This window comes from Morone saxatilis, unplaced genomic scaffold (assembly GCF_004916995.1).
Source record: "Morone saxatilis isolate NCDOM2014 unplaced genomic scaffold, NCSU_SB_2.0 Contig3, whole genome shotgun sequence".
Taxonomy (NCBI): Eukaryota; Metazoa; Chordata; class Actinopteri; family Moronidae; genus Morone; species Morone saxatilis.
In genome coordinates, this window is record NW_023339873.1 from 13,453,445 (window position 1) to 13,464,963 (window position 11,519).

An 11,519-nucleotide genomic window follows, 5' to 3' on the forward strand; every position below is an offset into this window, starting at 1 on the left:
AGACCAAAGCCAACAATGAATTGAGTATTATGTGAGGCCAAAGCCTGATATAGCTTTTTTCTTCTGTGCCAAACAGCTCCATTATTGTCCATTAAAACACATCAACAAGAAACACAGCTACACTGGTGACATGTTTCTATATTACAATGAACCTGGGCACTGCAGTTTACAATACCACATACGCCGTGCTGCCTTAAATACTCACCAGCAGACCAAATGAGCATCAACAAATGTTTTTCTCCTTGTTTGGAACGCTACAGTGGCCAGCTGTTACCCAGCAAATTACTAAGCCTTTTAAAAAGAATATGTTTGTGTTTGTGTCTTCAGTAGAAACACAAGTGAATGGGTTCATAGGCAGTGGGCACAGGGGGGAAGACAGACTAACACATTGCTGGTTTTAGTTTTTTTTCAGGGGATGTGTTGACAGTAACAAATATATCAAGATCACCAGCCCTAACTAACCCAACCTTTAGAAAACAGTGCAATTTCTGTAACCCTTATTACTGTTCAGCAGCACTGGTAGAACAAGGGTAAGAACCAAATAAATGTGGAGTGGGGGGATAAATTACAATTAAACTGAAAACAAATCCATCACAAGCAGACAAAAAGGAATTACACCACCTCTGAGGTACATGTGACTGTATAAGGATACAAAGATAGTACATAAAGGATATTAAGTCAATTAAAGATAGTACTTTAGATTTGTCCTTAGCAACTGTAGGGTTATCTAAGCAGAGACGGAACACCAGTCTAGCCACATACAAACATGTGCATGTGACCGCGAGGCAACTCCAGGGCTGCCTTACCAGTCTGTCCTCATGTTTTGGGCTATGCGTCTGTGCATTACCTATGCCTCTCTTATACAGGAAGAGTGACCCTGAATAAATGTTGTCCAACCATCTGAGTTACAGGTTCACTTGAGTGTGTTGACCCCACAGAACAAACTTCAAGAGAAGCCAAATACTGCTCGGTGGAATAAAGGTTTAGCACTAAGCTGTGTTTAGTCACAGCCACAGAAGGTTGATGTATCTGATTTTGACGATAATACACAAAGACCAACAGCACATAAGGGCATTTCCCAGTACAACACCCTAAAACAAGCCATCCCAGGGTGTGTGTGTGTATGAAATGGTTATAACATCCATGACTAACAGTCAAAAACAGGTAATGAGTATTACTTTGTATACATGTGGTAGAGACTGCAGGGTTGCTTACCATTTCCCTTATGGCTTCTAACGCCTCTTTGTCTCCGATCTTAGCAGCAGCACATGCTAGTGGAGGAGTCAGGGCATCGCGGATGGCTTCCAGCTCCTTTATACACCATAAACTTTAATCAGTATGTTTTTTATTATTTATTAATAAACTTCACCTATTAAACAAGTATTCGAACAGTCTTTTAACACTGCATGCATGAATCTAAATCATACAGAAATATGCTTTGTTGTAAGAAAAGACCAAATGAAAAGAACTAGTTTGTTTGATGAAGACATAGGCAGACACACTGTTTAGGTCTGTGTATAGGTGGTGTCCTCACCTCTTTGCAGCTGATGCTCAGAGACTTGGCGATAACCTGGATGAAACGGCTGTCGCTCAGGCACAGTTTGGCTCCTGCCAAGTCAGCACTCATCTCACCTCGCAGGTTCTGAGCCATCATCTGGACAGTGTCACACACAGACACACACACACACAAACACACACCTGGGCTTCACTTTTTTGTTAAGGATTTTCATTCACACTACACCTGGGGCTTCATTTTTTGCTTGAATGGATTGTGTCATCTATTATTATCCAGTTACTCTAAAAACTCTCTCTACAGGGAATAAAGTGGTAAAAGTGATGTATGTAGAGACCAACCTTTTTCTTGGCAGCTAGATCGAGATCTTTCTTGGCTAAAACGTAGGACAGCTTTGACAGGGCCGCCTCTGGAGTCATGTCTCCACCAGCTATCAGCCCTGCATCAATCAACACCTGAGAAGTCATAGGAATATGTGATTTGATCCATCAGTTCTATAGTCTAAAAAAGTGGGTCAGGATTGACTAGTGGGTGATGTGACGCACCTTGCCAGTAGCGTAAGATGCAGACACAGTCCCCCTCAGACACTGGGTGCAGTTGATGATGATGACACCAGAGTCAGTGGCCTTCTTCAGCTCCTCCAACAGGTCAAGACGGTTATCGGGGGCATTTCCACTGCCGTAGGTCTCCAGGACCACACCCTCCATGGGCGGCTGCAGGAAAGCCCTCACCTGGACACAGATATACCAACGATTTACATTACAAACTCCAACAATTTATGGCTAACTGAAATGGCTGCTCAACTGTGTAGAATCAAATTGAGGAATTAGTATTCCATGTTATTTTTCCCGCAGCATCTTTCACTCCATTGCATGAGACCATCCAATCTCCTAAAAGCCCATCTGGTGCCGTCTATGCAACCAGTATCTCAGTCACTGGTTGGCTGGCACCAGGAGGCCCTATACCACATCATTAGCCATGGCATATGACTGGAATGGCAGATGACTGAAATGGCAGGAAGGAGAGCAATTAATCTGAAGGTGTTAGCAAGCATAAAGTCACTTGGCAAGACCAAGGCAGTTACCATAAAACGTGAGAAGAAGGTGACATTAAAAGTGCCAGGTTCAGTCAGTATTTTTTGATGTGATAAGCAGTTTTGACAGGTAATGTTTGAAGCAGATGAATGAAGCTCTTATACAGCTGAGGCGGTGGGCACACGAGGGCCTGGTGCCTAATCAAAACGGTGCCTCATAAAGGCAGTTAAAGGCTTTAAGGAAGTCTTGATAGCCGAGTTGGGCAGTGGGAGCAGATTGAGACAGTAAAGCCAGTCTCCCAGCAGCCTCTGCAGGGGGAGGTGCAGCTAAATGTTACAGTATCTATGCCAATCCTCCCTCTTTACAGGGTGATTGGTCATGGCCCATAACTCCTTCTCATCTTTCTCTGGGCTGAGCTTTGATGGCAGATTACATGACCGGGAAGGTAACAGAAGACGGGTAATAGCACAATTAAATCAAAGTTAACTATATTTTATTGCAGTTAGACAAAACAACAGTTTTGAGCAGTCAGTTACCTTTGAAGAACACATCTTTAATTACATTTTATTAGACTGAGGAGGTGGCTTAAAGAGCTTGAGGCTTGTTGTCTGATCAAATATAATTTGGTGCAGGTGAGATTATGTAATTACCCATTAATAATGGAATGATATAATCTTTGTAAAATAGTAATTTTAAGATTATGCAAACAATAATAATAATAATAATATTTAAAGCAGATAATGAAATGTAATGTGATTCCTTGTGACTGGAGTCTGGACATATAAGTCAAATCTATTCACTATTCTGTTGTGTGTGACATCAACCAAAGACGAAGGAAAACAAGTCACCTCTTGTCATTAGGTTTTAGGTGACTAACAGTGACAGAATAAACATCTCTGTTTCAGTTGTGAGGCTGCGCGACTTACAGTAGCAGCAGTGATTCCTGGGAACAGCCTGAGCAGGCCCACGTTCCTGTTCAGCTCGGTGCTGACTTGAAACTTTGCTGTGGTGTTTGCCCTCCACACTGTATCCCAGTTAACTAAAGGAAAAGGTGGGGAAAAAAACAAATAAAAAAAAACACATCTTCTGGATATCTGAAGAAAAGTGACAGACACATTACACCGCTGGTTTACTTGTAATATCCACTTCAGCAGTGGCCAGAGGAGCCAAGTTAGGAGAGGAGAACGCATTGAAACTCCCAGCATCCACCTTGGTCACACGATTCCCTCTGTAGAGTTTGTTGTAGAAATACAGACACACCTGAATAGAGACAAAAGGTATATTGAATGCACAACAGTTGACAAAATCCCTTTAACACCACAGGCGTTTTTAGTACACTCCATCAATGGAGTTGGACACGAATGTTACTGCACTTCGGTCTAATGTCTACGTACAGACACATTTTATACTTCTCAGTGTTCTTTCTGTTATTGTAATTGTTGTTCAGTATTGCGTAACGCTTTAGTTAGAATACATTCTCATCAGACGAGCCGTTTAGGAGAGCTTTTGTTACCTGCAAACAGTGTTGTCACCTGTCTTTACAGACCACAAGCATATTTTCTTAACACATTAACAAATATATGGGTTAATAATATTATAGGACTACTTTTATTTAGAATTCATTAATCAACACATTAAATCTTGAAAGCTCATAAAAGAAAGCCATTACTGGTGATCATCACAGCTTCAGATCCATTGTTTCTCTCTCACATTCCAGCAATTCCTGACTATTGTTCTTTGAGAGAGCCAAATTACATTTCTCAAATAATATAATAACATGTTGGTGAGTAGCATGTACTGTATTGCCCATCTCCATTTCCTCACCTCAGGAATCACAAATTGGCCAGCAATCAGCAGCGCCCCCAGCAGGTTGTCTCTGCCATCATTCCTCATCTCATAGATAGGAACCTAAAGACAGAACGTGCCTTATCTTATGAGGGAGGTAAATACTTAAAATGCTACAGAAATATTGTTTGTTGGACCCTTGAAGACAGCAGCTCTTACCTGTGAGCCGGTGAGAATGATTGGTTTGCCCAAATGTTCACACATGAAAGACAGGGCAGAGGCTGTGTAAGCCATAGTGTCTGTGCCATGAAGGATCACAAATCCATCATAGTTTTCGTAGTTTTTCTGGAGTCAGACAACAAAAAAAGAGTTTAGAGGACAACATTAATATGATTCTTTACCATATTACGCTAGATTTTATGAGCAACATGAATATTATAGGATTAAGTGATGCCTCACTTTTAAAAGCATAAATTATGTTTATTTAGAAATGGAGTCAGCAAATACCTCAATGTCCTTTCCAATTCTACCCCAGTCATCTGTTGTCATATTGGAGGAGTCAAGCAAAGGCTTGTACTCTAAGATAGTGTAGATTATCCTCTTATTGTCTTTACTCAGCCTAGAAGACAGAGAAGTTTATTTAGTTTCTAGCATTATATACATAAATTGAATTATCATATATACAAAAACCAAAACAGGGCAGCCAAATGTGAATATCAGTCTTGGTTAGTGCACACATCACTCCAAAACACATAAAGGACACATGGTTAAAGAAATGAGTATTATCTTTACTGTGACAAATGATTGTCTTCATTGTGCTCATGTAACAAAGTAGGATTAAGTTCTGGTTAAATTTGAGAAGTGAGTTTAGAGAAGGGTAGGGGAATGCTAAAAACCAAGCTGACTTTATGAAGCGAGACAAAGTCTATTTGGCAAGGCCTTCTGTCTCAGCAGCATGGTGCCAAAACCTGTTTAAGACACACACACACACACAGAGAGAATTCTGAAGTGTAAAAGGGAAGGGCATGGTAAGCATACAAATAACGAGAGCAGCAATGTGCCATTTTTCTTTTCCGCTGTCAAGCCCTGATGTTCTGTTAAACTTTACCACTGTGTATTGTAAATAAAGGCAAAGCTGAGGGACATAAGGTGGCTGATTTGATATACTGTATCTTTAAGGTTTTTTGGTGAGTCATTCCAGGTTAGAGCAAAGGGTTTCTTTTCCATGCCAATGACAAGGCAGAGAGCCTTGCATGTAAACATATTTATGTAGTCTCAAAGTGGAGTTTAACTCGGGCACCCCACGGCCCCACCTGCGACACTCTGTATAAAGCAGTGTGACGGGCTAAACAGCCATGGAAAGATTTTCTTTTTAATCTCCCTTTTAAAGAAACAGGCTGGGACACCCCCCACATTACCATAGGGCAGCCTTATAACATGGAGATAGGAGCTGAATGGAACAGCAGGGGGACGACCGAGCAAGCCCCAGTCCACCCAACCAGGGGGCCTACACACTCTCTTCTAATTAGCCTTAAGTCCACACACGACCCTCGAACATATGTTGTTGATAATCTTAAAGCCAAAGTGCCACAAGAAAACACTATTCAAATCACCAATTATTTATCTATCTGGCAGCGTACCCTAAGGTGTAGCAAAGCCTTACATTAGCATACCCGTGTTAAGATGCCTCATAGCTTAAGAATAATTAATGTGTGTGTATATGTCTGTGATTGGGAACTCAAGAAGTGGAAGAAGAAGGTTGGAGGTGGGGTGCAAATGGCCTTGCGGTGCTGCCTCTCAACATCACATGAATAAAGCTTTTCAATAAATCAATAAACTAATTCCCTCCTTCAACAGAGGCTGGGCTACAATCAACAGTATGCTCATTAGACTTGCTTATTAGCATACTTCAGTTGGTATTAACAGTACCCCAACTCAAGGATGAGCAAATATGAAGAAGTAAATCATGCAGAACACCTACAAAGATATTAGTGAATTTAATAAGAACATGCTCACATATTCAGTTAGCAAAGGTTTAATATTAGTCCAAATGAAGTGATCATTTAAGACATTTATCAAGCAGCAAATGAGCAAACAGGGAGCTCTTGTGTACTTGCTGATGGTGTGGGGAAAGCTGAGGTGTAAGACATTCAAATTGAACAGCTCCCCAAAATCATTTTTGTAAGCCTAACAAACACATTTCAACCTGCTCACATACAATCAGCCTCAAGGTTTTAATGCATGGATGTCTTATGTTTACCATACATCCCACTCCACCCTCGCGCCCAGCCTACTTCACAGTGGCAGCCAAGAGGGGGGTATGGAAATTAGCGACTACGGGTACGTTTCTGGAAGAGGCCTCCCCACTATTACTGCAAATTGGGACCCTACCGAGACAGCTGATCAGCTGGGAGGCCTGCCACAAGCTACACTCACACTGCTCCATATCATATGTTCCAGACATCAAGACAATAAGAATCAAACGTGCAAAAGAGTAGGTTAGTATTGCTCTCCCCAGCAGGCCAACAAGCGGCTTTTCACAAACTAAACCGCCAAGACACATTAGGGCTATCTCAGCTGGGCTACTCCTCACATTGAACCAGCTAGCTTGTTTGTGACAGTGGTGACATTAGCAAGTGCAGAGAGACACAAAAATACTTCAAGCAATACACATGCGCTCCTATATCCTTCCTGGTATTTTCTCCTACTGCCAGAGGCCACGTAGGCATGCATATCCCGTCAGGCAAGCACACCCTAACATTTGGTCTTAAGTACAGCAGAGACATCAAACCACTCAAGCACTATGGAGGCACACACAATGCTACAGCACCCGTGAAATAGACGGTCAGAATGGGGCGTTGGCTTCCTGTTAGAGCAACAAAAGGAATTTTAGAGTCATTAAAAACATTACAAGGAGGAGAGTGAGTTGTTTTCATTTAGTCTCTGCTTTTTCTGATATGAAATAGGATATCTTGCACTGTATGAAGACCATTAATGACAACTGTACTAATGTACAGTAGACAATGCTTATAATGGTGCAGTGTTAATCAATTCTAACATTATTTAGCCTGTACAACCAATCTCCCATGCAAAAAAGATCCAACAAGCATAGATATTATTTCACATACTGTAGAAACAATGTGATTTAGGCCTGGTTGAGCTTTCTAGGACAATAGCTTTACATTAAATTGTACTTTAGATTAGATTTTTGTCATTAAGACAAGTGGTCCTAGAAGTCAAAGGGGATGTGGTGGCCTTCCTTAGGTATTTTGGTGAAGGACAGGAAGAGATGACGCCTGTGATCACAGCTGACATGATGCTCACATGATCTTCCCGGTATCAGATAATTATATGTTACTTTAAATATCAATTAAACACATTGGCAAAGGAACTAAATAAATGCAAGTGGTTGTGACACTGGTAAATAAGGTTAATTCGTGTTTGTAACGCTAACTTTAAACAATTATAAATTATAATTATATGTAAACAAGTATTTTGTGCCCTTTGAAACGTTAATTTAAACAACACAAAAACACAACAGCTATTACACATAGTTTACAAGATGTCAGAACAACAATCCTTACACTCCGTAGACAACAGCATATGAATGTGAAGAGTAGGGTTACGCAATAATAAGACCCCACCAGATGCCACATCAAGCAGATTTTTCACTCATATCAGTATCTTTTTTTTTACCATATCGTGCAACCCTGGTAAAGAGCAGAACGTAGGCTGACGCTGGATGTTTTTGTGAATAAAGTTAGCTATGTGCTGACTGAGTAACAAGGAATTCTGGGTGCACTTACGGGAGGACCAGGGTGTTCTCGGAGCCATAGTAGTCATACAGGCGAGTCTGCTGGGCATACAGCTCATCGTGGACGACAGGCAATTTGCGCATTTGCTTCACAAACGCATTTGCTTTTGGGGCAAGCACTGTGGGTTACAGGAATAGGGGAAAAAGTGGTTATTATTAGTGGGTATTATTTCATAGCACGCCCTCAGTGGGATTACTGTTAATCAGTATCAGTAGTAGTAGGAGAATAGTGCAGGGGATTTACAATCAATCACAACACCACACGTCAGTCTCATACTGAACCCTAGTGGTAAATGTAAGAAATAGCATTGTTACAGGGGCTGAAAAAGTTGTGATTCTTACATACATTGTATGTTTTTAGGCCAGTGAACTTCTCAAATCTATAACCAAAAGTAAAGAACAGTGAATAGAGTGGACACGGCACCACTGCTGCTGTAGAGGAGCTGTGGTTCTGGGCGCTCTGAATCGACGCCAGCAGAAATTCTTCATGTCATTTTAAATGATAGACGACACGTGGCGCCTGACAGCCACATGACTGTAAGCCCTGAAGACGTCAAGAAAGTTCCCTTTAGATTTCAAGACAGAAACATAGGGAGACTTTGCTAAGAGGACCAATAAAGGGGGGTCAAGGCCATGCAAGAAAAACTTTAGAGCACACAAAGTAAACACAGGAAAAGAACCAAAGTAGGCTCAACTCATGTTTCAGGAACTGCGACATAGCCTCTGTTTGGTCATGTAGTTTCCAAATTCCACGATAAGCAGTTGTCAAGATATTTATCTTATGGCTCAATGACTGACTGACTACATGGCTAAAAATGGATGATCGCAGTGTATGGATATGGGCTGATACACATCCACATTTAACCGTACTTGGTGAAAGGGCGATTCACAATAATAAGTCTACAATAACAATAACGTTTTAGTACAAAATACTACAGTAAAGTAAATGAGTTAGGAATAAGTAAATAAGAGTGTATTTATACAGCGTGAGTGAAACACTGATGGGTGGCCTAGCCTCCTGAGACCCAAGCTTTTGTTTGGTGTGCATTTTTAATTTCTCCCAGCTATTTGGGATTAGTAGGACCCAATAAACATAAAAAACAAGCATTGTATTTGAACAATTAGTAGTTTTCACAACAACAAAAAAAATGTCCTCATACTTTATTTACTATAAAGCTTTGTCCCCATATGAGGACGCAGGAGGCTAGGAGAAATGGACTTGTAGCTGGTGGGACCTTTGAATGTTATTTTATCTCACTACCTGCTCCAGATGTTACCCAATACCTCAAGTCAACATGTAGTTATTCATTGAGAGAATCTTTGATGTCGCCCCCAACTACATGGGGGGGGCAGATTATACAGTAGTGCCTTTAGCATTGCCTCCCAACTTCCATTTATTTTAATGTGGCCAAATGTAGTGGTTCTGTTCATCACTGAGTCAATGGACCATTTCACATTTGGTTTCAGCAGTGGGGCAGTTTGCTCCTGTGTATACCAACGTAGTTTCATTTATCTTACTAACAGCTGTCAGCTAGCTTTCGGCTGTGTAACGTTAGTTAAGCTGTTTGCGGCACTATTTTAAGACGCACCTGTCACCTGGCTGTTTACACGCAGGGCTTTAACGGTGCTCCGTGTCTTAACTCACAGCGACACGAGAACAACATGCTAACCACAAGCTACCTGCTGTGCTAGTAAACTGCCCCCAGGGGTTACAGGACAGAAACATAACAGTACAGGGAGTTCAGTTAGCCATAGTAAGCTACCGTTATCGTGAAGTGTCATCCCGATAGTTCCTCCGGTGTTGATAACCAGGACACGGGCCTCTGCGGAGGGTGAAGTCACCGGGTCAACGCACTCAATCGAATTGCAGCTCGGCAACCTTCTCATTCGGGGCGGATTGATACTTCGCGAAAACTCTTCTGGCAGCTCCATTGATGTCCGAGACAAAGCCCGAGAAAGGGGTGTTAGGTTGGAGTCCGCCATGATGATTTGTGAGGTGATGAAGTGAGCCGGGTGCTGCCCCTTTAAAAGCGGTTCAAAACACGGTGGTCTTGACGTGCTGCGGGCACCCTGAGGCACCGTACCGTTTCTCCGGTCTTATATACAGAAAAGCAGCTTCCATCGAAACCATGTGATGCAGCAAAGTGAGGGTGGAGCGATTGTTTTTATAAATTAATGTAGCGGTGCATCCATGGCGCAGCCTACAGTGCCTCACTTTTCCTCTTCTCTAACTTGAAACGCTGATGGACAGTATGCGATCTGACGTCACTGCGGTGGGTGTGGCCTAAAAGGGCAACAAACTTGACAGACAGTCGTGCAGTCGGCCTTTGTGGGACAATAAAACTGCAAAATAGATTTTAACGAATTGGTTTTCAGTAATATTATGAATGATATTTACTACATGAAAATATTGTAGATTAGCATGCAACAACTTCAGGGGGAACTGTGGTGGAAAAGTCTTCAAATCTATAAGTAAAGTATTGTAACTCACAGTGCAAATTAATACATTTACATTTGACAAATCAAATAAACTAGTCAACAAATGGTGTATTATGTCCGTATAAAGATTATGCTCCATAATGTATGCATATGTATAGTGTTTGTTTTATTATAATATGATAATATGTGTAACATGATAGTATGACTAGCACATCAAGTTTGTAAATGGAACAGAAGCTACAAAAATAATCTATAATACGGTTAAAGTGAATAGAACTTTTAAATAATCAAATCACAGGGAAAACCGAGAAAAAATTGGGTTAGGGCCAGATCTCATGCAGTGTCTCTATTAAAAATGACATTTGTAGCATGATCATGACACATAACAACACAAGATTATCACCATATAAATGTCTGTTTTACAGCACAACATTAGCATTCATTTGGGGTCATGTTTCAAGTTCAATACTCCTTTTAGCTCTGTTTTGGTCTCTACCAACTCCTGTGGGAAATATTAACTGCTAAATGCTCCACCATGATCACCAGCTATAGTCTCTAACTGTGTCTTTCTGCTGTTTGGCACAGAGCGGTAAGTGGATCTACAGTGGATTTTTAAAGCTTTGTCACTGACAACATCTGCCTGCTGTGGCTGAACACAATGCTATAAGAGCGGTGAGAGTAAACTAGAACAGTTAAGTTATGAGCAGACAGCTAAACAATGAGCTGAAACTCGCAACTATAAAGCATAAAGCTGCAGATTCAGGTGATAATTCTGTGTAGGTTCATCATTATGAGGAACTCAGGATATAACAATACACTTAAAAAACACCCAAAAATCTATACAATTTATTTTCTTAATCAAATTATAGAAGGCTTTTTATTTCTGAGTGTGTAAACAATGCATATTCCCTTTTGTCAAGTCAAGTCAAGTCAA

General features: G+C 41.1%; 1 protein-coding gene across 2 annotated transcripts in view; it reads right to left on the reverse strand.

The window, feature by feature from the left end:
- Nucleotides 1-10,391, reverse strand: part of aspg (asparaginase homolog (S. cerevisiae)) — a gene marked incomplete at its 3' end in the record, with an annotated part of 13,057 nt that extends 2,666 nt beyond the window's left edge. The window contains 12 exon segments of one of the 2 annotated variants that reach the window (XM_035673722.1): nucleotides 1,216-1,311; nucleotides 1,535-1,654; nucleotides 1,855-1,968; nucleotides 2,059-2,244; nucleotides 3,474-3,586; nucleotides 3,681-3,807; nucleotides 4,372-4,455; nucleotides 4,552-4,677; nucleotides 4,840-4,951; nucleotides 7,163-7,198; nucleotides 8,139-8,265; nucleotides 9,910-10,391. In XM_035673722.1, the coding sequence (XP_035529615.1) occupies nucleotides 1,216-1,311; nucleotides 1,535-1,654; nucleotides 1,855-1,968; nucleotides 2,059-2,244; nucleotides 3,474-3,586; nucleotides 3,681-3,807; nucleotides 4,372-4,455; nucleotides 4,552-4,677; nucleotides 4,840-4,951; nucleotides 7,163-7,198; nucleotides 8,139-8,265; nucleotides 9,910-10,129 (1,461 nt within the window). 2 annotated transcript variants of the gene reach the window in all.
- Nucleotides 10,392-11,519: the final 1,128 nt, after the last annotated feature.